Here is a 25473-nt window from a genome sequence, read left to right on the forward strand (position 1 = left end):
GGCCAATCCACCAAACCTGCACATCTTTGGACTGTGGGAGGAAACCCACTCAGGCACGGGGGGAAAGTGCAAACTCCACATAGTTTGATTAAAGATACTCAGCACGGACTTCCGGTTGCGGCGATGACCAGCTAAGCCGCACGTGGGAACCTGGATTGTAGTTTTAGGGTAAGGGAGAATGAGAGTATAGAGGTCAGGAGCACAGATTTGACGTCGCAGGAGGGGGCCAGTGTTCAGGTAGGTGGTTTGAAGTGTGTCTACTTCAATGCCAGGAGTACACGAAATAAGGTAGGGGAACTGGCAGCATGGGTTGGTACCTGGGACTTCGATGTTGTGGCCATTTCGGAGACGTGGATAGAGCAGGGACAGGAATGGATGTTGCAGGTTCCGGGGTTTAGGTGTTTTAGTAAGCTCAGAGAAGGAGGCAAAAGAGGGGGAGGTGTGGCGCTGCTAGTCAAGAGCAGTATTACGGTGGCGGAGAGGATGCTAGATGGGGACTCTTCTTCAGAGGTAGTATGGGCTGAAGTTAGAAACAGGAAAGGAGAGGTCACCCTGTTGGGAGTTTTTTATAGACCTCCTAATAGTTCTAGGGATGTAGAGGAAAGGATGGTGAAGATGATTCTGGATATGAGCGAAAGTAACAGGGTAGTTATTATGGGAGACTTTAACTTTCCAAATATTGACTGGAAAAGATATAGTTCGAGTACAATAGATGGGTCGTTTTTTGTACAGTGTGTGCAGGAGGGTTTCCTGACACAATATGTTGACAGGCCAACAAGAGGCGAGGCCACGTTGGATTTGGTTTTGGGTAATGAACCAGGCCAGGTGTTGGATTTGGAGGTAGGAAAGCACTTTGGGGACAGTGACCACAATTCGGTGACGTTTACGTTAATGATGGAAAGGGATAAGTATACACCGCAGGGCAAGAGTTATAGCTGGGGGAAGGGCAATTATGATGCCATTAGACGTGACTTGGGGGGGATAAGGTGGAGAAGTAGGCTGCAAGTGTTGGGCACACTGGATAAGTGGGGCTTGTTCAAGGATCAGCTACTGCGTGTTCTTGATAAGTATGTACCGGTCAGACAGGGAGGAAGGCGTCGAGCGAGGGAACCGTGGTTTACCAAGGAAGTGGAATCTCTTGTTAAGAGGAAGAAGGAGGCCTATGTGAAGATGAAGTGTGAAGTTTCGGTTGGGGCGATGGATAGTTACAAGGTAGCGAGGAAGGATCTAAAGAGAGAGCTAAGACGAGCAAGGAGGGGACACGAGAAGTATTTGGCAGGAAGGATCAAGGAAAACCCAAAAGCTTTCTATAGGTATGTCAGGAATAAGCGAATGACTAGGGAAAGAGTAGGACCAGTCAAGGACAGGGATGGGAAATTGTGTGTGGAGTCTGAAGAGATAGGCGAGATACTAAATGAATATTTTTCGTCAGTATTCACTCAGGAAAAAGATAATGTTGTGGAGGAGAATGCTGAGCCCCAGGCTAATAGAATAGATGGCATTGAGGTACGTAGGGAAGAGGTGTTGGCAATTCTGGACAGGCTGAAAATAGATAAGTCCCCGGGACCTGATGGGATTTATCCTAGGATTCTCTGGGAGGCCAGGGAAGAGATTGCTGGACCTTTGGCTTTGATTTTTATGTCATCATTGGCTACAGGAATAGTGCCAGAGGACTGGAGGACAGCAAATGTGGTCCCTTTGTTCAAAAAGGGGAGCAGAGACAACCCCGGCAACTATAGACCGGTGAGCCTCACGTCTGTAGTGGGTAAAGTCTTGGAGGGGATTATAAGAGACAAGATTTATAATCATCTAGATAGGAATAATATGATCAGGGATAGTCAGCATGGCTTTGTGAAGGGTAGGTCATGCCTCACAAACCTTAGAGTTCTTTGAGAAGGTGACTGAACAGGTAGATGAGGGTAGAGCAGTTGATGTGGTGTATATGGATTTCAGCAAAGCGTTTGATAAGGTTCCCCACGGTAGGCTATTGCAAAAAAATACGGAGGCTGAAGATTGAGGGTGATTTAGAGATGTGGATCAGAAATTGGCTAGCTGAAAGAAGACAGAGGGTAGTGGTTGATGGGAAATGTTCAGAATGGAGTACAGTCACAAGTGGAGTACCACAAGGATCTGTTCTGGGGCCGTTGCTGTTTGTCATTTTTATCAATGACCTAGAGGAAGGCGCAGAAGGGTGGGTGAGTAAATTTGCAGACGATACTAAAGTCGGTGGTGTTGTCGATAGTGTGGAAGGATGTAGCAGGTTACAGAGGGATATAGATAAGCTGCAGAGCTGGGCTGAGAGGTGGCAAATGGAGTTTAATGTAGAGAAGTGTGAGGTGATTCACTTTGGAAGGAATAACAGGAATGCGGAATATTTGGCTAATGGTAAAGTACTTGAAAGTGTGGATGAGCAGAGGGATCTAGGTGTCCATGTACATAGATCCCTGAAAGTTGCCACCCAGGTTGATAGGGTTGTGAAGAAGGCCTATGGAGTGTTGGCCTTTATTGGTAGAGGGATTGAGTTCCGGAGTCGGGAGGTCATGTTGCAGCTGTACAGAACTCTGGTACGGCCGCATTTGGAGTATTGCGTACAGTTCTGGTCACCGCATTATAGGAAGGACGTGGAGGCTTTGGAGCGGGTGCAGAGGAGATTTACCACCATGTTGCCTGGTATGGAGGGAAAATCTTATGAGGAAAGGCTGATGGACTTGCTTTACCTGCAGGAAGTGCTGCCATCTCCAGCTCCTCCAAGACCGAGTTAGGGAACTGGAGCTGGAGTTGGAAGAACTTCGGATCATTCGGGAGGCAGAGGGGGTCATAGATAGCAGCTTCAGGGAATTAGTTACACCAAAGATTGGAGATAGATGGGTAACTGTAAGAGGGACGGGGAAAAAACAGTCAGTGCAGGGATCCCCTGCGGTCGTTCCCCTGAGAAACAAGTATACCGCTTTGGATACTTGTGGGGGGGACGACTTACCAGGGGTAAGCCATGGGGTACAGACCTCTGGCACAGAGTCTGTCCCTGTTGCTCAGAAGGGAAGGGGGGAGAGGAGCAGAGCATTAGTAATTGGGGACTCTATAGTCAGGGGCACAGATAGGAGATTTTGTGGGAGCGTGAGAGACTCACGTTTGGTATGTTGCCTCCCAGGTGCAAGGGTACGTGATGTCTCGGATCGTGTTTTCCGGGTCCTTAAGGGGGAGGGGGAGCAGCCCCAAGTCGTGGTCCACATTGGCACTAACGACATAGGTAGGAAAGGGGATAAGGATGTCAGGCAGGCTTTCAGGGAGCTAGGATGGAAGCTCAGAACTAGAACAAACAGAGTTGTTATCTCTGGGTTGTTGCCCGTGCCACGTGATAGTGAGATGAGGAATAGGGAGAGAGAGCAATTAAACACGTGGCTACAGGGATGGTGCAGGCGGGAGGGATTCAGATTTCTGGATAACTGGGGCGCTTTCTGGGGAAGGTGGGACCTCTACAGACAGGATGGTCTACATCTGAACCTGCGGGGCACAAATATCCTGGGGGGGAGATTTGTTAGTGCTCTTTGGGGGGGTTTAAACTAATGCAGCAGGGGCATGGGAACCTGGATTGTAGTTTTAGGGTAAGGGAGAATGAGAGTATAGAGGTCAGGAGCTCAGATTTGACGTCGGAGGAGGGGGCCAGTGTTCAGGTAGGTGGTTTGAAGTGTGTCTACTTCAATGCCAGGAGTATACGAAATAAGGTAGGGGAACTGGCAGCATGGGTTGGTACCTGGGACTTCGATGTTGTGGCCATTTCGGAGACGTGGATAGAGCAGGGACAGGAATGGATGTTGCAGGTTCCGGGGTTTAGGTGTTTTAGTAAGCTCAGGGAAGGAGGCAAAAGAGGGGGAGGTGTGGCGCTGCTAGTCAAGAGCAGTATTACGGTGGCGGAGAGGATGCTAGATGGGGACTCATCTTCCGAGGTAGTATGGGCTGAGGTTAGAAACAGGAAAGGAGAGGTCACCCTGTTGGGAGTTTTCTATAGGCCTCCAAATAGTTCTAGGGATGTAGAGGAAAGGATGGCGAAGATGATCCTGGATATGAGCGAAAGTAACAGGGTAGTTATTATGGGAGACTTTAACTTTCCAAATATTGACTGGAAAAGATATAGTTCGAGTACATTAGATGGGTCGTTTTTTGTTCAGTGTGTGCAGGAGGGTTTCCTGACACAGTTTGTTGACAGGCCAACAAGAGGTGAGGCCACATTGGATTTGGTTTTGGGTAATGAACCAGGCCAGGTGTTGGATTTGGAGGTAGGTGAGCACTTTGGGGACAGTGACCACAATTCGGTGACGTTTACGTTAAGGATGGAAAGGGATAAGTATACACCGCAGGGCAAGAGTTATAGCTGGGGGAAGGGAAATTATGATGCCATTAGACGTGACTTGGGGGGGATAAGGTGGAGAAGTAGGCTGCAAGTTTTGGACACACTGGATAAGTGGAGCTTGTTCAAGGATCAGCTATTGCGTGTTCTTGATAAGTATGTACCGGTCAGGCAGGGAGGAAGGTGCCGAGCGAGGGAACCGTGGTTTACCAAAGAAGTGGAATCTCTTGTTAAGAGGAAGAAGGAGGCCTATGTGAAGATGAGGTGTGAAGTTTCAGTTGGGGCGATGGATAGTTACAAGGTAGCGAGGAAGGATCTAAAGAGAGAGCTAAGACGAGCAAGGAGGGGACATGAGAAGTATTTGGCAGGAAGGATCAAGGAAAACCCAAAAGCTTTCTATAGGTATGTCAGGAATAAGCGAATGACTAGGGACAGAGTAGGACCAGTCAAGGACAGGGATGGGAAGTTGTGTGTAGAGTCTGAAGAGATAGGCGAGATACTAAATGAATATTTTTCGTCAGTATTCACTCAGGAAAAAGATAATGTTGTGGAGGAGAATGCTGAGCTCCAGGTAAATAGATTAGATGGCATTGAGGTAAGTAGGGAAGAGGTGTTGGCAATTCTGGACAGGCTGAAAATAGATAAGTCCCCGGGGCCTGATGGGATTTATCCTAGGATTCTCTGGGAGGCCAGGGAAGAGATTGCTGGACCATTGGCTTTGATTTTTATGTCATCATTGGATACAGGAATAGTGCCAGAGGACTGGAGGATAGCAAATGTGGTCCCTTTGTTCAAAAAGGGGAGCAGAGACAACCCCGGCAACTATAGACCGGTGAGCCTCACGTCTGTAGTGGGTAAAGTCTTGGAGGGCATTATAAGAGACAAGATTTATAATCATCTAGATAGGAATAATATGATCAGGGATAGTCAGCATGGCTTTGTGAAGGGTAGGTCATGCCTCACAAACCTTATCGAGTTCTTTGAGAAGGTGACTGAACAGGTAGACGAGGGTAGAGCAGTTGATGTGGTGTATATGGATTTCAGCAAAGCGTTTGATAAGGTTCCCCACGGTAGGCTATTGCAGAAAATACGGAGGCTGGGGATTGAGGGTGATTTAGAGATGTGGATCAGAAATTGGCTAGCTGAAAGAAGACAGAGGGTGGTGGTTGATGGGAAATGTTCAGAATGGAGTTCTGTCACAAGTGGAGTACCACAAGGATCTGTTCTGGGGCCGTTGCTGTTTGTCATTTTTATCAATGACCTAGAGGAAGGCGCAGAAGGGTGGGTGAGTAAATTTGCAGACGATACTAAAGTCGGTGGTGTTGTCGATAGTGAGGAAGGAAGTAGCAGGTTACAGAGGGATATAGATAAGCTGCAGTGCTGGGCTGAGAGGTGGCAAATGGAGTTTAATGTAGAGAAGTGTGAGGTGATTCACTTTGGAAGGAAAAACAGGAATGTGGAATATGTGGCTAATGGAAAAGTTCTTGAAAGTGTGGATGAGCAGAGGGATCTAGGTGTCCATGTACATAGATCCCTGAAAGTTGCCACCCAGGTTGATAGGGTGGTGAAGAAGGCCTGTGGAGTGTTGGCCTTTATTGGTAGAGGGATTGAGTTCCGGAGTCAGGAGGTCATGTTGCAGCTGTACAGAACTCTGGTACGGCCGCATTTGGAGTATTGCGTACAGTTCAGGTCACCGCATTATAGGAAGGACGTGGAGGCTTTGGAACGGGTGCAGAGGAGATTTACCAGGATGTTGCCTGGTATGGAGGGAAAATCTTATGAGGAAAGGCTGATGGACTTGAGGTTGTTTTCGTTAGAGAGAAGAAGGTTAAGAGGAGACTTAATAGAGGCATACAAAATGATCAGAGGGTTAGATAGGGTGGACAGTGAGAGCCTTCTCCCGCGGATGGAAATGGCTAGCACGAGGGGACATAGCCTTAAACTGAGGGGTAATAGATATAGGACAGAGGTCAGGGGTAGGTTCTTTACGCAAAGAGTAGTGAGGCCGTGGAATGCCCTACCTGCTACAGTAGTGAACTCGCCAACATTAAGGGCATTTAAAAGTTTATTGGATAAACATATGGATGATAATGGTATAGTGTAGGTTAGATGGCTTTTGTTTCGGTGCAACATCGTGGGCCGAAGGGCCTGTACTGCGCTGTATTGTTCTATGTTTCTATGTTTCTATGACTTGAGGTTGTTTTCGTTGGAGAGAAGAAGGTTAAGGGGAGACTTAATAGAGGCATACAAAATGATCAGGGGGTTTGATAGGGTGGACAGTGAGAGCCTTCTCCCGCGGATGGATATGGCTGGCACGAGGGGACATAGCTTTAAACTGAGGGGTAATAGATATAGGACAGAGGTCAGAGGTAGGTTCTTTACGCAAAGAGTAGTGAGGCCGTGGAATGCCCTACCTGCTACAGTAGTGAACTCGCCAACATTGAGGGCATTTAAAAGTTTATTGGATAAACATATGGATGATAATGGCATAGTGTAGGTTAGATGGCTTTTGTTTCGGTGCAACATCGTGGGCCGAAGGGCCTGTACTGCGCTGTATTGTTCTATGTTCTACGTTTCGGCGGCTCCAGCTCGAACGGACCTTCGGGCTCTTTTAAGAGCCCCAACGGGAAATTCTTTTGTGACGAAACCCGGTGTGGGGTGAGGCAACAGGGAGTCCCCCCCCCCCCAGTGGGAAAGAAAAATATCTGCGGCGGCGGCCAGATCTCGGAGGATCCTCGAGGGCAGCGGCAGAGGAAAGAAAGGAGCAAGATGGCGTCGGAGGGAGCCCAGGCGACATGGGGACCGGACCAGGATGAATTTTTAAGACGGTGTGTGGAGCTGCTAAAAAAGGAGGTGCTGGCCCCGATGCTACAGGCAATCGAGGGGCTTAAAGAGACACAAAAGGCCCAGGCGATAGAGCTCCGTGTGGTGGAGCAGAAGGTAACTGACAACGAGGACGAGATCCTGGGCCTAGCGGTCAAAATGCAGACGCACGAGGCGCTCCATAAGAAGTGCATCGAAAGGATTGATTTAGAGATGTGGATCAGAAATTGGCTAGCTGAAAGAAGACAGAGGGTGGTGGTTGATGGGAAATGTTCAGAATGGAGTTCAGTTACAAGTGGCGTACCACAAGGATCTGTTCTGGGGCCGTTGCTGTTTGTCATTTTTATCAATGACCTAGAGGCCGCAGAAGGGTGGGTGCGTAAATTTGCAGACGACACTAAAGTCGGTGGTGTTGTCGACAGTGTGGAAGGATGTAGCAGGTTACAGAGGGATATAGATAAGCTGCAGAGCTGGGCTGAGAGGTGGCAAATGGAGTTTAATGTAGAGAAGTGTGAGGTGATTCACTTTGGAAGGAATAACAGGAATGCGGAATATTTGGCTAATGGTAAAGTTCTTGGAAGTGTGGATGAGCAGAGGGATCTAGGTGTCCATGTACATAGATCCCTGAAAGTTGCCACCCAAGTTGATAGGGTTGTGAAGAAGGCCTATGGAGTGTTGGCCTTTATTGGTAGAGGGATTGAGTTCCGGAGTCATGAGGTCATGTTGCAGCTGTACAAAACTCTGGTACGGCCGCATTTGGAGTACTGCGTGCAGTTCTGGTCACCGCATTATAGGAAGGACGTGGAAGCTTTGGAACGGGTGCAGAGGAGATTTACCAGGATGTTGCCTGGTATGGAGGGAAAATCTTATGAGGAAAGGTTGATGGACTTGAGGTTGTTTTCGTTAGAGAGAAGAAGGTTAAGAGGAGACTTAATAGAGGCATACAAAATGATCAGAGGGTTAGATAGGGTGGACAGTGAGAGCCTTCTCCCGCGGATGGAAATGGCTAGCACGAGGGGACATAGCTTTAAACTGAGGGGTAATAGATATAGGACAGAGGTCACAGGTAGGTTCTTTACGCAAAGAGTGGTGAGGCCGTGGAATGCCCTACCTGCAACAGTAGTGAACTCGCCAACATTGAGGGCATTTAAAAGTTTATTGGATAAGCATATGGATGATAATGGCATAGTGTAGGTTAGATGGCTTTTGTTTCGGTGCAACATCGTGGGCCGAAGGGCCTGTACTGCGCTGTATCGTTCTATGTTCTAAGTCCTGGAAAATAGATCAAGGCGAAAGAACCTCGGGATCCTGGGTCTCCCCGAGGGAGTGGAAGGAGCTGACGGCGGGGCTTATGCGAGCATGATGCTACCCATCGTGAGGACCTCTCGGGCCCCTTGGAAGTGGAAGGGGCCCACCGGGTCCCTGCGAGGAGACCAAAGGCTGGAGAACCATGGTCGTGCGATTTCACCGCTTCAACGACAGAGAGGTTGTTCTGAGATGGGCCAAGAAGGTACGAAGTAGCAGATGGGAGAATGCGGTGATACGAGTGTATCAGGATTGGAGTGCGGAGGTGGCGAGAAGGAGGGCGAGTTTCAATAGAGCCAAGGAGGTGCTGCATAAGAAGAAAGTGAAGTTCGGGATGTTGCAGCCGGCGCAATTGTGGGTCACGCACCAGGATAGACATTACTATTTTGAAACGTCGGAAGAAGCATGGACCTTCATTCAAAAAGAGAAACTGGACGAGAACTGAGGGACTGAATTTGGGGGGGGGAAACGAAAATGCTGATGTATAGAAATGTAAATTGGGGAAAGGGAGGTTCACTGTATCGGGACGGTCTTTGACGGGGGGGGACACTGAGAAATGTGGGCGCCGGTGGGGGGATGGGGAATGGGAACGGGGCGGTAGGGGGAGCTGCGCCATAGGGGGCGGGGTGGTTCTAGAAAGCGCGGGGTTTCTTTTTCTTTTCCTGCGCCAGAGACGTGATGGCGGGAAGATAGACGCAAGGAGGATGGGAGTTCCTCACACGGGGGGGGTCAAGGAGAGAGCGGGAGAAGCCGGGGTCAGTTGAAGTCAGCTGACTTTCGGAAGCAATATGGGGGGAGTAACCATGCTAGATGGGGATCTAGCTGGGGGGGGGGGGGGGAGACGACAACTGGGTTGCTGCTGCGGAGATCGAAAGGGAGCTGGTAAGAGAAAAGGTGGTCGGTGCGGGAATGCGCCGCCTGGGGGGGGCGGGTGGGTGCGCGGAACCGGGACGTGGGACTGGCCCAGAGAGGGTGATGGCTAGTCGACAGGGGAGGGGGGCGGGCAGCCCCCCATTCCGGCTGATCACGTGGAACGTGAGAGGCCTAAATGGGCCGATTAAGAGGGCCCGAGTATTCGCGCACTTAAAGGGGCTGAAGGCAGATGTGGCCATGGTTCAAGAGACACACCTGAAGGTGGCGGACCAGGTTAGGTTAAGGAAAGGATGGGTGGGACAGGTGTTCCACTCAGGGCTGGACGCAAAGAACAGAGGGGTGGCTATATTAGTGGGGAAACGGGTGTCATTCGAGGCTAGGAACATTGTCGCGGACAGCGGGGGCAGATATGTGATGGTGAGTGGCAGACTGCAGGGAATGGAGGTCGTGCTGGTCAACATATATGCCCCGAACTGGGATGATGCGGGATTTATGAAGCGGATGCTGGGACGCATCCCGGACCTGGAGGTAGGAAACCTGGTAATGGGGGGGGGACTTCAACACCGTGCTAGACCCAGGGTTAGATAGATCTAGATCCAGGACCGGAAGAAGGCCGGCAGCGGCCAAGGTGCTTAGGGGGTTTATGGACCAAATGGGGGGAGTAGATCCGTGGAGATTTGCTAGGCCGCTGGCCAAAGAGTTCTCCTTTTTCTCCCATGTCCATAAGGTATACTCCCGGATAGATTTCTTCATTTTGGGAAGGTCACTGATTTCGAGGGTGGAAGGAACGGAGTACTCGGCCATAGCCGTTTCAGACCATGCCCCGCACTGGGTGGATCTGGAACTAGGAGAGGAGAGTGAACAGCGTCCACTCTGGCGACTGGATGTGGGATTATTGGCGGATGAGGGAGTCTGCGGAAGAGTGCGGGGATGTATCGAAAGGTACCTGGAGGCCAACGATGATGGGGAGGTCCGAGTGGGGGTAGTATGGGAAGCGCTGAAGGCGGTGGTCAGGGGAGAGTTGATCTCCATCAGGGCTCACAAGGGGAAAACAGAGGCCAAAGAGAGGGAAAGATTACTGGGGAGATTTTGAGTGTGAATAAAAAATATGCGGAGGCCCTGGACGAAGGACTGTGTCGGGAGAGGCGAAGACTCCAGGCGGAGTTTGACCTGCTGACCACAGGGAGGGCAGAGGCACAGTGGAGGAAGGCACAGGGGATGAGATATGAATATGGGGGAAAGGCAAGTCGCCTGTTGGCCCACCAGCTTCGTAAGGGGACAGCGGCGAGGGAAATAGGGGGAGTTAGGGATGAAACGGGAGCCACGGTGCGGAGAGCAGGGAAGGTAAATGAGGTGTTCAAGACCTTTTATGAGAGGTTATATAGGTCCCAACCGCCGGAGGGAAAAGAGGGGATGCAGCAGTTTATGGACCAACTAAGGTTCCCGAGGGTGGAGGAGGAGGTGGCAGGCCTGGGGGCGCCAATTGGGGTGGACGAGGTGACCAAAGGGCTGGGGAACATGCAGGCAGGGAAGGCCCCGGGACCTGACGGGTTCCCGGTGGAATTTTACAGGAAATACGTGGACTTGTTGGCCCCGCTGCTGGTAAGAACCTTTAACGAGGCCAGAAAAGGGGGGACCCTACCCCCAACAATGTCGGAGGCGACAATATCACTAATCCTGAAGTGAGATAAGACCCGCTGCAATGCGGGTCCTGTAGGCCTATCTCGCTCCTGAATGTGGACGCCAAGTTGTTGGCAAAAGTGCTGACAATGAGGATAGAGGATTGTGTCCCGGGGGTGGTGCACGAAGATCAGACAGGGTTCGTAAAGGGGAGACAATTGAATGTCAACGTGCAACGGCTATTGGGGGTGATAATAATGCCCCCAGCAGAGGGGGAGGCAGAGATAGTGGCGGCAATGGATGCAGAGAAGGCATTTGATAGGGTAGAGTGGGAGTATCTATGGGAGGTGCTGAGGAGGTTTGGGTTCGGGGAGGGGTTTGTCAGCTGGGTTAAACTCCTCTATGGGGCCTCAACGGCAAGTGTAGTCACAAATCGGCAAAGGTCGGATATTTTCGACTACATAGGGGAACAAGACAGGGGTGCCCGCTGTCCCCATTACTGTTCACGCTGGCAATTGAACCACTGGCCATAGCGCTGAGAGACTCCAGGAAATGGAGAGGGGTGGTTAGAGGGGGAGAGGAACACCGAGTGTCACTCTACGCTGATGACCTACTGCTGTATGTGGCGGATCCAGTGGGGGGGATGACAGGTTATGCAGATATTGAGGGAGTTTGGAGATTTCTCGGGATATAGGCTTAACATGGGAAAGAGTGAGCTTTTCGTGATACACCCTGGGGACCAGAGTAGAGGGATAGATGGCCTGCCGCTAAGGAGAGTGGAAAGAAACTTCCGATACCTGGGGATTCAGATAGCCAGGAGCTGGGGAACCTTACACAGACTCAATCTGACTCGGCTGGTGGAGCAAATGGAAGAGGATTTCAAAAGGTGGGATATGCAGCCGCTGGCACTGGCGGGCAGAGTGCAGGCGATTAAGATGATGGTCCTCCCGAGGTTCTTATTTGTGATTCAATGTCTCCCTATATTGATCACTAGGCCTTTTTCAAGAAATAGATAGGAGCATCATGAGCTTTGTGTGGGCAGGGAAGGCCCCGAGGGTAAGGAGGGGGTTCCTGCAACGTAGCAGGGACAGAGGGGGACTGGCGTTGCCGAATTTGGGCGACTATTACTGGGCCGCCAATGTGGCGATGATCCGTAAGTGGATGATAGAGGGAGAGGGGGCGGCGTGGAAAAGGCTGGAGATGGCGTCCTGTAAAGGAACAAGCTTAAAAGCGACGGCGCCACTACCGCTCTCCCCGAAAAAGTTTACCACAAACCCAGTGGTGGCGGCAACACTAAGTATCTGGGGGCAATGGAGGCGACAGAGGGGTGTGTTGGGAGCCTCGGTGTGGTCCCCGATCAGGAACAACCATAGGTTTGCCCCAGGGAGGTTGGAGGTTCCAGAGCTGGCACCGGGTAGGAATTAGGAGAGTGGGAGACTTATTTATAGATGGGACATTTGCGAGCTTGGGAGCGCTGGAGGAAAAGTATGAGCTGCCTCCGGGGAACATCTTTAGGTATATGCAGGTGAGGGCGTTTACGAGACAGCAGGTGAGGGAATTTCCGCTGCTCCCGACACAAGGGATACAGGACAGGATGCTTTCGGGGGGGGTGGGTCGGGGAGGGCAAAGTGTCCGAGATATACCGAGAGATGTGAGAAGAGGGGAAGGAGCTGGTAGAAGAACTGAAGGGAAAATGGGAAGAAGAGCTCGGGGAGGAGATTGAGGAGGGTTTGTGGGCTGATGCCCTAAGTAGGGTAAATTCCTCCTCCTCGTGTGCCAGACTTAGCCTGGTCCAATTTAAGGTGCTACATAGAGCACACATAACGGGAGCGAGGTTGAGCAGGTTCTTCGGAGTGGAGGACAAATGCGGGTGCTGCGGGGGAAGCCCGGCGAACCACACACATATGTTTTGGTCGTGTCCGGCACTGGAGGGGGATTGGAGGGGAGTGGCGGGAGTGATCTCGAAGGTGGTGAAGGTCCGGGTCAAGCCAAGCTGGGGGTTAGTTATATTTGGAGTAGCGGACGAGCCGGGAGTGCAGGAGGCATAAGAGGCCGATATTGTGGCCTTTGCGACCCTAGTAGCCCGGCGAAGGATTTTACTCATAGAACATAGAACAATACAGCGCAGTACAGGCCCTTCGGCCCACGATGTTGCACCGAAACAAAAGCCATCTAACCTACACTATGCCATTATCATCCATATGTTTATCCAATAAACTTCTAAATGCCCTCAATGTTGGCGAGTTCACTACTGTAGCAGGTAGGGCATTCCACGGCCTCACTACTCTTTGCGTAAAGAACCTACCTCTGACCTCTGTCCTATATCTATTACCCCTCAGTTTAAAGTTATGTCCCCTCGTGCCAGCCATTTCCATCCGCGGGAGAAGGCTCTCACTGTCCACCCTATCTAACCCCCTGATCATTTTGTATGCCTCTATTAAGTCTCCTCTTAACCTTCTTCTCTCCAACGAAAACAACCTCAAGTCCATCAGCCTTTCCTCATAAGATTTTCCCTCCATACCAGGCAACATCCTGGTAAATCTCCTCTGCACCCGCTCCAAAGCCTCCACGTCCTTCCTATAATGCGGTGACCAGAACTGTGCGCAATACTCCAAATGCTGCCGAACCAGAGTTCTGTACAGCTGCAACATGACCTCCCGACTCCGGAACTCATTCCCTCTACCAATAAAGGCCAACTCTCCATAGGCCTTCTTCACAACCCTATCAACCTGGGTGGCAACTTTCAGGGATCTATGTACATGGACACCTAGATCCCTCTGCTCATCCACACTTTCAAGAACTTTACCATTAGCCAAATATTCCGCATTCCTGTTATTCCTTCCAAAGTGAATCACCTCACACTTCTCTACATTAAACTCCATTTGCCACCTCTCAGCCCAGCTCTGCAGCTTATCTATATCCCTCTGTAACCTGCTACATCCTTCCACACTATCGACAACACCACCGACTTTAGTATAGTCTGCAAATTTACTCACCCACCCTTCTGCGCCTTCCTCTAGGTCATTGATAAAAATGACAAACAGCAACGGCCCCAGAACAGATCCTTGCGGTACTCCACTTGTGACTGTACTCCATTCTGAACATTTCCCATCAACCACTACCCTCTGTCTTCTTTCAGCTAGCCAATTTCTGATCCACATCTCTAAATCACCCTCAATCCCCAGCCTCCGTATTTTCTGCAATAGCCTACCGTGGGGAACCTTATCAAACGCTTTACTGAAATCCATATACACCACATCAACTGCTCTACCCTCGTCTACCTGTTCAGTCACCTTCTCAAAGAACTCAATAAGGTTTGTGGGGCATGACCTACCCTTCACAAAGCCATGCTGACTATCCCTGATCATATTATTCCTATCTAGATGATTATAAATCTTGTCTCTTATAATCCCCTCCAAGACTTTACCCACTACAGACGTGAGGCTCACCGGTCTATAGTTGCCGGGGTTGTCTCTGCTCCCCTTTTTGAACAAAGGGACCACATTTGCTGTCCTCCAGTCCTCTGGCACTATTCCTGTAGCCAATGATGACATAAAAATCAAAGCCAAAGGTCCAGCAATCTCTTCCCTGGCCTCCCAGAGAATCCTAGGATAAATCCCATCGGGTCCCGGGGACTTATCTATTTTCAGCCTGTCCAGAATTGCCAACACCTCTTCCCCACGCACCTGAATGCCATCTATTCTATTAGCCTGCGGCTCAGCATTCTCCTCCACAACAATATCTTTTTCCTGAGTGAATACTGACGAAAAATATTCATTTAGTATCTCGCCTATCTCTTCAGACTCCACACACAACTTCCCATCCCTGTCCTTGACTGGTCCTACTCTTTCCCTAGTCATTCGCTTATTCCTGACATACCTATAGAAAGCTTTTGGGTTTTCCTTGATCCTTCCTGCCAAATACTTCTCATGTCCCCTCCTTGCTCGTCTTAGCTCTCTCTTTAGATCCTTCCTCGCTACCTTGTAACTATCCATCGCCCCAACTGAAACTTCACACCTCATCTTCACATAGGCCTCCTTCTTCCTCTTAACAAGAGATTCCACTTCCTTGGTAAACCACGGTTCCCTCGCTCGACGCCTTCCTCCCTGCCTGACCGGTACATACTTATCAAGAACACGCAGTAGCTGATCCTTGAACAAGCCCCACTTATCCAGTGTGCCCAACACTTGCAGCCTACTTCTCCACCTTATCCCCCCCAAGTCACGTCTAATGGCATCATAATTGCCCTTCCCCCAGCTATAACTCTTGCCCTGCGGTGTATACTTATCCCTTTCCATCATTAACGTAAACGGCACCGAATTGTGGTCACTGTCCCCAAAGTGCTCTCCTACCTCCAAATCCAACACCTGGCCTGGTTCATTACCCAAAACCAAATCCAACGTGGCCTCGCCTCTTGTTGGCCTGTCAACATATTGTTTCAGGAAACCCTCCTGCACACACTGTACAAAAAACGACCCATCTATTGTACTCGAACTATATCTTTTCCAGTCAATATTTGGAAAGTTAAAGTCTCCCATAATAACTACCCTGTTACTTTCGCTCTTATCCAGAATCATCTTCGCCATCCTTTCCTCGACATCCCTAGAACTATTAGGAGGCCTATAAAAAACTCCCAACAGGGTGACCTCTCATAGAACATAGAACATAGAAAATACAGCACAGAACAGGCCCTTCGGCCCACGATGTTGTGCCGAACCTTTGTCCTAGATTAATCATAGATTATCATTGAATTTACAGTGCAGAAGGAGGCCATTCGGCCCTTTGAGTCTGCACCGGCTCTTGGAAAGAGCACCCTACCCAAACTCAACACCTTCACCCAACACCAAGGGCAATTTGGACATTAAGGGCAATTTATCATTGACGAATTCACCTAACCTGCACATCTTTGGATTGTGGGAGGAAACCGGAGCACCCGGAGGAAACCCACGCAGACACGGGGAGGACGTGCAGACTCCGCACAGTCAGTGACCCAAGCCGGAATCGAACCTGGGACCCTGGAGCTGTGAAGCAATTGTGCTATCCACAATGCTACCGTGCTGCCCTTGAGAACAAATAAATCTACACTATATCATTTAACCGTAATCCATGTACCGATCCAATAGCTGCTTGAAGGTCCCTAATGTTTCCGACTCAACCTATTCCCCTGATCATCTTATCAACCTCTATCAAGTCGCCCCTCATCCTTCTCCGTTCTAATGAGAAAAGGCCTAGCACCCTCAACCTTTCCTCGTAAGACCTACTCTCCATTCCAGGCAACATCCTGGTAAATCTTCTTTGCACCTTTTCCAAAGCTTCCACATCCTTCCTAAAATGAGGCGACCAGAACTGTACACAGTACTCCAAATGTGGCCTTACCAAAGTTTTGTACAGCTGCATCATCACCTCACGGCTCTTAAATTCAATACCTCTGTTAATGAACGCGAGCACACCATAGGCCTTCTTCACAGCTCTATCCACTTGAGTGGCAACTTTCAAAGATGTATGAACATAGACCCCAAGATCTCTCTGCTCCTCCACATTGCCAAGAACTCTACCGTTAACCCTGTATTCCGCATTCATATTTGTCCTTCCAAAATGGACAACCTCACACTTTTCAGGGTTAAACTCCATCTGCCACTTCTCAGCCCAGCTCTGCATCCTATCTATGTCTCTTTGCAGCCGACAACAGCCCTCCTTACTATCCACAACTCCACCAATCTTCGTATCATCTGCAAATTTACTGACCCACCCTTCAACTCCCTCATCCAAGTCATTAATGAAAATCACAAACAGCAGAGGACCCAGAACTGATCCCTGCGGTACGCCACTGGTAACTGGGATCCAGGCTGAATATTTGCCATCCACCACCACTCTCTGACTTCTATCGGTTAGCCAGTTCGTTATCCAACTGGCCAAATTTCCCACTATCCCATGCCTCCTTACTTTCTGCATAAGCCTACCATGGGGAACTTTATCAAATGCCTTACTAAAATCCATGTACACTACATCCACTGCTTTACCTTCATCCACATGCTTGGTCACCTCCTCAAAGAATTCAATAAGATTTGTAAGGCAAGACCTACCCCTCACAAATCCGTGCTGACTATCCCTAATCAAGCAATGTCTTTCCAGATGCTCAGAAATCCTATCCTTCAGTACCCTTTCCATTACTTTGCCTACCACCGAAGTAAGACTAACTGGCCTGTAATTCCCAGGGTTATCCCTAGTTCCTTTTTTGAACAGGGGCACGACATTCGCCACTCTCCAATCCCCTGGTACCACCCCTGTTGACAGTGAGGACGAAAAGATCATTGCCAACGGCTCTGCAATTTCATCTCTTGCTTCCCATAGAATCCTTGGATATATCCCGTCAGGCCCGGGGGACTTGCCTCTCCTCAAGTTTTTCAAAATGCCCAACACATCTTCCTTCCGAACAAGTATTTCCTCGAGCTTACCAATCTGTTTCACACTGTCCTCTCCAACAATATCGCCCCTCTCATTTGTAAATACAGAAGAAAAGTACTCGTTCAAGACCTCTCCTATCTTTCAGATTCAATACACAATCTCCCGCTACTGTCCTTGATCGGACCTACCCTCGCTCTAGTCATTCTCATATTTCTCACATATGTGTAAAAGGCCTTGGGGTTTTCCTTGATCCTACCCGCCAAAGATTGTTCATGCCCTCTCTTAGCTCTCCTAATCCCTTTCTTCAGTTCCCTCCTGGCTATCTTGTATCCCTCCAATGCCCTGTCTGAACCTTGTTTCCTCAGCCTTACATAAGTCTCCTTTTTCCTCTTAACAAGACATTCAACCTCTCTTGTCAACCATGGTTCCCTCACTCGACCATCTCTTCCCTGCCTGACAGGGACATACATATCAAGGACACGTAGCACCTGTTCCTTGAACAAGTTCCACATTTCATTTGTGTCCTTCCCTGCCAGCCTATGTTCCCAACTTACGCACTTCAATTCTTGTCTGACAACATCGTATTTACCCTTCCCCCAATTGTAAACCTTGCCCTGTTGCACGTACCTATCCCTCTCCATTACTAAAGTGAAAGTCACAGAATTGTGGTCACTATCTCCAAAATACTCCCCCACTAACAAATCTATCACTTGCCCTGGCTCATTACCCAGTACTAAATCCAATATTGCCCCTCCTCTGGTCGGACAATCTACATACTGCGTTAGAAAAGCTTCCTGGACACACTGCACAAACACCACCCCATCCAAACTATTTGATCTAAAGAGTTTCCACTCAATATTTGGGAAGTTAAAGTCGCCCATGACTACTACCCTATGACTTCTGCACCTTTCCAAAATCTGTTTCCCAATCTGTTCCTCCACATCTCTGCTACTATTGGGGGGCCTATAGAAAACTCCTAACAAGTTGACTGCTCCTTTCCTATTTCTGACTTCAACCCATACTACCTCAGTAGGCTGATACTCCTCGAACTGCCTTTCTGCAGCTGTTATACTATCTCTAATTAATAATGCCACCCCCCCACCTCTTTTACCACCCTCCCTAATCTTATTGAAACATCTATAACCAGGGACCTCCAACAACCATTTCTGCCCCTCTTCTATCCAAGTTTCCGTGATGGCCACCACATCGTAGTCCCAAGTACCGATCCATGCCTTAAGTTCACCCACCTTATTCCTGATGCTTCTTGCGTTGAAGTATACACACTTCAACCCCTCTCCGTGCCTGCAAGTACTCTCCTTTGTCAGTGTTCCCTTCCCCACTGCCTCATTACATGCTTTGGCGTCCTGAATATCGGCTACCTTAGTTGCTGGACTACAAATCCGGTTCCCATTCCCCTGCCAAATTAGTTTAAACCCTCCCGAAGAGTACTAGAAAACCTCCCTCCCAGGATATTGGTGCCCCTCTGGTTCAGATGCAACCCGTCCTGCTTGTACAGGTCCCACCTTCCCCAGAATGCGCTCCAATTATCCAAATACCTGAAGCCCTCCCTCCTACACCATTCCTGCAGCCACGTGTTCAACTGCCCTCTCTCCCTATTCCTAGCCTCGCTATCACGTGGCACCGGCAACAAACCAGAGATGACAACTCTGTCTGTCCTGGCTTTTAACTTCCAGCCTAACTCCCTAAACTTGTTTATTACCTCCACACCCCTTTTCCTACCTATGTCGTTGGTACCAAAGTGCACCACGACTTCTGGCTGCTCACCCTCCCCCTTAAGGATCCTGAAGACACGATCCGAGACATCCCTGGCCCTGGCACCCGGGAGGCAACATACCTTCCGGGAGTCTCGCTCGCGACCACAGAATCTCCTATCTATTCCCCTAACCATTGAATCTCCTACAACTATTGCTTTACTATTCTCCCCCCTTCCCTTCTGAGCCCCAGAGCCAGACTCAGTGCCAGAGACCTGGCCGCTAGGGCCTTCCCCCGGTAGGTCATCCCCCCCAACAGCATCCAAAACGGTATACTTGTTTTGAAGGGGAACGGCCACGAGGGATCCCTGCACTTTCTGCCTGTTTGTTTTTTTCCCCCTGACTGTAACCCAGCTATTCTTGTCCTGTACCTTGGGTGTGGTTACCTCCTTGTAACTCTTCTCAATCACCCCCTCTGCCTCCCGGATGATCCAAAGTTTCCTGTTTCTAACTTCAGCCCATACTACCTCGGAAGAAGAGTCCCCATCTAGCATCCTCTCCGCCACCGTAATACTGCTCTTGACTAGCAGCGCCACACCTCCCCCTCTTTTGCCTCCTTCACTGAGCTTACTAAAACACCTAAACCCCGGAACCTGCAATATCCATTCCTGTCCCTGCTCTATCCATGTCTCCGAAATGGCCACAACATCGAAGTCCCAGGTACCAACCCATGCTGCCAGTTCCCCTACCTTATTTCGTATACTCCTGGCATTGAAGTAGACACACTTCAAACCACCTACCTGAACACTGGCCCCCTCCTGCGACGTCAAATCTGTGCTCCTGACCTCTATACTCTCATTCTCCCTTACCCTAAAACTACAATCCAGGTTCCCATGCCCCTGCTGCATTAGTTTAAACCCCCCCAAAGAGCACTAACAAATCTCCCCCCCAGGATATTTGTGCCCCTCAGGTTCAGATGTAGACCATCCTGTCTGTCGAGGTCCCACCTTCCCCAGAAAGAGCCCCAGTTATCCAGAAATCTGAATCCCTCCCGCCTGCACCATCCCTGTGCATGTGGAAGGAAGCAAAACCCCCCGGCGTGGAGGCCTGGATAAACGATATGGCAGGGTTCATAAAACTGGAGCGGATGAAGTTTGCGCTGAGGGGATCGGCTCAGGGGTTCTCCAGGCGGTGGCAACCGTTCCTCGACTATCTAGCGGAACGTTAGGGGGAAAATAGATAGCCAGCAGCAGCAGCCCAGAGGAAGGGGGGGGGTAAATTGTTTTTGTTCTAGATGGGGTGAAGGGGCGGGGGGGGGGGGGGAGCACTATTTTGTGTTATTTTGTTAGTTCACTATTTTATTTAAACAATGTTATCTATCAGTTATCATGTTACGGTTTTTGTTGATTTGTAAGGGGGAAAAATTGTGTTTGAAAACTTTAATAAAATATATATTTTTTTTTTTATAAGATACACAGCATGGCTTTGTGAGGGGCAGGTCATGCCTCACAAGCCTCACTGAATGTCTTACTGAAATCCATATACATCACATCCACTGTCCGACATTCATCAATGTTTCTCGTCACATCCTCAATTGATGAAGGTTAGGCAGAAGATGTGGTGTATATGGATTTCAATAAGACATTTGATAAGGTTCCCCATGGTAGGCTCATTCAGAAAGTTAGGGGGCATGGAAAATTTGGCTGTCTGGATACAGAATTGGCTGGCCGAAATAATACAGCGAGTGGTAGTGGATGGAAAGTATTCCGCCTGGCGGTCAGTGACCAGTTGGTGTCCCGGAGGGAACTGTTCTGGGACCTCTGTCCTTTGCGGTTTTTATAATGACTTGGATGAGGAAATGGAAGGGTGGGTTAGTAAGTTTGACAATGTCGCGAAGGTTGGTGGAGTTGCAGATAGTGTCGAGGGCTGTTGCAGGTTACAACAGGACATTGACAGGATGCAGAGCTGGGCTGAGAAGTGGCAGATGGAGTTCAACCTAGATAAATGTGAAGTGATTCATTTTTGAAGGTCGAATTTGAATGCTGAATACAGGGTTAAAGGCAGGATTCTTGGAAGTGTGGAGAAACAGAGGGATCTTGGGGTCCATGTACATAGATCCCTCAAAGTTGCCACCCAGGTTGATAGGACTGTTAAGAAGGTGTATGGTGTGTTGGTTTTCATTAACAGGGGGATTGAGTTTAAGAACCCGAGGTTTTGCTGCAGCTTTATAAAACCCTGGTTAGACCACACTTGGAATATTGTGTCCAGTTCTGGTCGCCTCATTATAGGAAGGATGTGGATGTTTTGGAGAGGGTGCAGAGGAGATTTACCAGGATGCTGCCTGGACTGGAGGGCACGTCTTATTAAGAAAGGTTGAGGGAGGCTTTTCTCACTGGAGTGAAGAAGGCAGAGAGGTGACTTGATGGAGGTGTACAAGGTGATGAGAGGCATGGAGAGTGTGGATAGCCAGAGACTTTTCCCCAGGGTGGAAGTGGCTGTCACAAGGGGACATAATTTGAAGGTGATTGGAGGAAGGTATAGGGGAGATGTCAGAGGTTCTTTACACAGAGTGGATAGTCAGAGGCTTTTCCCCGGGGTAGAGGGGTCAATTACTAGGGGGCATAGGTTTAAGGTGCGAGGGGCAAGGTTTAGAGTAGATGTACGAGGCAAGTTTTTTACGCAGAGGGTAGTGGGTGCCTGGAACTCACTACCGGAGGAGGTAGTGGAAGCAGGGACGATAGTGACATTTAAGGGGCATCTTGACAAATACATGAATAGGATGGGAATAGAGGGATACGGACCCAGGAAGTGTAGAAGATTGTAGTTTAGTCGGGCAGCATGGTCGGCACGGGCTTGGGGGGCCGAAGGGCCTGTTCCTGTGCTGTACTTTTAACACAGAACATACAGTGCAGAAGGAGGCCATCCGGCCCATCGAGTCTGCACTGACCCACTTAAGCCCTCACTGCCACCCTGTCCCCGTAACCCAACAACCCCTCCTAACCTTTTTGGACACTAAGGGCAATTTAGCATGGCCAATCCACCTAACCTGCACGTCTTTGGACAGAGGGGAAACCGGAGCACCCGGAGGAAACCCACACAGACACGGAGAGAACGTGCAGACTCCGCACAGATAGTGAGAATCGAACCTGGGACCCTGGCGCTGTGAAGCCACAGTGCTAACCATTGTGCTACCTGGCTGCCCGGTTCTGTGTTTATTCAGGGACCCTTCCTCGAAATGTGTGTGTCTGAACAACATGTGAAGAGCGATCTCTCATAGCTGCAATGTCAAATAGCTCAGACTGAGTCACGGTTCAGGAATGATTCAGGCAGGAAGCTGATGAGAGGGAAACATGAGGAGTTGTTTTCTGGCAAATCTCAGCTCTTCTGACCTTCGCCCCTAATCAATGAGAAAGAACTTGAGTCACATTGACAACATAACTGCTACACAAATACGCCGTTCTGTAATTAAACCGCAGCTCCAGGGAATTGGAGGGGAAAACAGGGATGGAATTTTAAATTTAATCTTTACATAGTGGAAATTTTGTGAGGGGAAGGTGAGCACAAGTTCATCTTTGGGAAGTTTGGAATGTGCCTCTTAGAAAATAGTGATCATTTGCTGATGCATTTTCTTTCCTTTGAAGAAACAAATAATTAGTTGAGGAACGATAAAGGTATCTTAGTAAAATGTCTGCTCCAAAAGAATGCAATAGGAGAGTAACGAGGGACACTTACCTCCCGATACAGGACTGCTTCCAGACTCGATTTGGAACTAGGACGAAGGAAAGCACGACAATCGGTGAGTAATATCAGACAGTTTGACACCAACATTGTCACAGGTTAGCTCCATAATGGACCCCGAGAGGTCGCAAAGCACTTCAGAGCCGACCAAGTAGTTCCCTCGGCACACAGGAAGCACAGCAGCCAGCCTCTGCACAGTTGGATCCCGCAAACAGCAATAAAATAATACAACCAATTCCTTGATGGATTCTTACTGAGCGAGTCACCAGAGAGAAAACGTCCCGCTCTCTTCTGAAATAGCGCCACAGCATCTTTAGGTTGTCCATTTTGGAAGGACAAATATGAATGCGGAATACAGGGTTAACGGTAGAGTTCTTGGCAATGTGGAGGAGCAGAGAGATCTTGGGGTCTATGTTCATACATCTTTGAAAGTTGCCACTCAAGTGGATAGAGCTGTGAAGAAGGCCTATGGTGTGCTCGCGTTCATTAACAGAGGGATTGAATTTAAGAGCCGTGAGGTGATGATGCAGCTGTACAAAACTTTGGTAAGGCCACATTTGGAGTACTGTGTACAGTTCTGGTCGCCTCATTTTAGGAAGGATGTGGAAGCTCTGGAAAAGGTGCAAAGAAGATTTACCAGGATGTTGCCTGGAATGGAGAGTAGGTCTTACGAGGAAAGGTTGAGGGTGCAAGGCCTTTTCTCATTCGAGCGGAGAAGGATGAGGGGCGACTTGATAGAGGTTTATAAGATGATCAGGGGAATAGATAGAGTAGACAGTCAGAGACTTTTTCCCCAGGTGGAACAAACCATTACAAGGGGACATAAATTTAAGGTGAAAGGTGGAAGATATAGGAGGGATATCAGAGGTAGGTTCTTTACCCAGAGAGTAGTGGGGGCATGGAATGCACTGCCTGTGGAAGTAGTTGAGTCGGAAACATTAGGGACCTTCAAGCAGCTATTGGATAGGTACATGGATTACGGTAAAATTATATAGTGTAGATTTATTTATTCTTAAGGGCAGCACGGTAGCATTGTGGATAGCACAATTGCTTCACAGCTCCAGGGTCCCAGGTTCGATTCCGACTTGAGTCACTGTCTGTGTGGAGTCTGCACATTCTCCCCGTGTGTGCGTGGGTTTCCTCCGGGTGCTCCGGTTTCCTCCCACAGTCCAAAGATGTGCAGGGTAGGTGGATTGGCCATGATAAATTGCCCTTAGTGTCCAAAATTGCCCTTGGTGTTGGGTGGAGGTGTTGAGTTTGGGTAGGGTGCTCTTTCCAAGAGCCGGTGCAGACTCAAAGGGCCGAATGGCCTCCTTCTGCACTGTAAATTCAATGATAATCTATGATTAATCTAGGACAAAGGTTCGGCACAACATCGTGGGCCGAAGGGCCTGTTCTGTGCTGTATTTTTTTTTTTTTTAATGTTTTTTTTTATGTTATGCTATGTTTTTGTCCAACGAGACAGTCTAACACCTCATCCAAAAGACAGAACCGCCAACTGTGCAGCACTCAATCGGTCCTGCAAGGATATACCAGCCTAGATTATCTGAGATGGAGTTTAACCCTGATAAGTGCGAGGTGATTCATTTTGGTAGAAAAAACTTGAATGCGGATTACAGGGTCAACGGCAGGGTTCTGAGGAATGTGGAGGAACAGAGAGATCTTGGGGTTCATGTCCACAGATCTCTGAAGGTTGCCACTCAAGTGGATAGAGCCGTGAAGAAGGTCTATAGTGTGTTAGCATTTATTAACAGGGGGCTTGAGTTTAAGAGCCGCGGGGTAATGCTGCAACTATACATGACCCTGGTGAGACCACATTTGGAGTATTGTGTGCAGTTCTGGTCACCTCATTGTAGGAAGGATGTGGAAGCATTGGAAAGGGTGCAAAGGAGATTTACCAGGATGCTGCCTGGATTGCAGGATAGGTCTTATGAGGAAAGGTTGAGGGAGCTAGGGCTTTTCTCTTTGGAGCGGAGGAGGATAAGAGGCGACTTAATAGAGGTTTATAAGATAATGAGGGGGATAGATAGAGTGGACGTTCAGAGACTATTTCCTCGGGTGGATGTAACTGTTACAAGGGGGCAGCACGGTAGCACAGTGGTTAGCACAATTGCTTCACAGCTCCAGGGTCCCAGGTTCGATTCCCGGCTTGGGTCACTATCTGTGCGGAGTCTGCACATCCTCCCCGTGTCTGTGTGGGTTTCCTCCGGGTGCTCCGGTTTCCTCCCACAGTCCAAAGATGTGCAGGTTAGGTGCATTGGCCGTGATAAATTGCCCTTAGTGTCCAAATTGCCCTTAGTGTTGGGTGGGGTTACTGGGTTATGGGGATAGGGTGGGGATGTAGGCTTGGGTAGGGTGCTCTTTCCAAGAGCCGGTGCAGACTCGATGTGCCGAATGGCCTCCTTCTGCACTGTAAATTCTATGATAACTATAAGGTTCGGGGTGGGAGATATAGGAGGGATGTCCGAGGTAGGTTCTTTACTCAGAGAGTGGTTAGGTGTGGAATGGACTGCCTGCTGTGATAGTGGAGTCGGACACTTTAGGAACTTTCAAGCGGTTATTGGATAGGCACATGGAGCACACCAGAATGACAGGGAGTGGGATAGCTTGATCTTGGTTTCGGACAATGCTCAGCACAACATCGAGGGCCGA

At 49.2% G+C, this 25473-nt stretch overlaps 1 protein-coding gene across 3 annotated transcripts in view; it reads right to left on the reverse strand.

The window, feature by feature from the left end:
* The window catches only part of tbrg1 (transforming growth factor beta regulator 1), a 181901-nt gene that overhangs the window by 95124 nt on the left and 61304 nt on the right, over positions 1-25473 (reverse strand). For all 3 annotated transcript variants that reach the window (XM_072491874.1, XM_072491872.1, XM_072491873.1), the window contains one exon: positions 22816-22852. In XM_072491874.1, coding sequence (XP_072347975.1) covers positions 22816-22852 — 37 coding nt within the window. The remainder of the gene's footprint in view (positions 1-22815; positions 22853-25473) is intronic.

Source organism: Scyliorhinus torazame, chromosome 28 (assembly GCF_047496885.1).
Source record: "Scyliorhinus torazame isolate Kashiwa2021f chromosome 28, sScyTor2.1, whole genome shotgun sequence".
In the NCBI taxonomy this organism is placed as follows: Eukaryota; Metazoa; Chordata; class Chondrichthyes; order Carcharhiniformes; family Scyliorhinidae; genus Scyliorhinus; species Scyliorhinus torazame.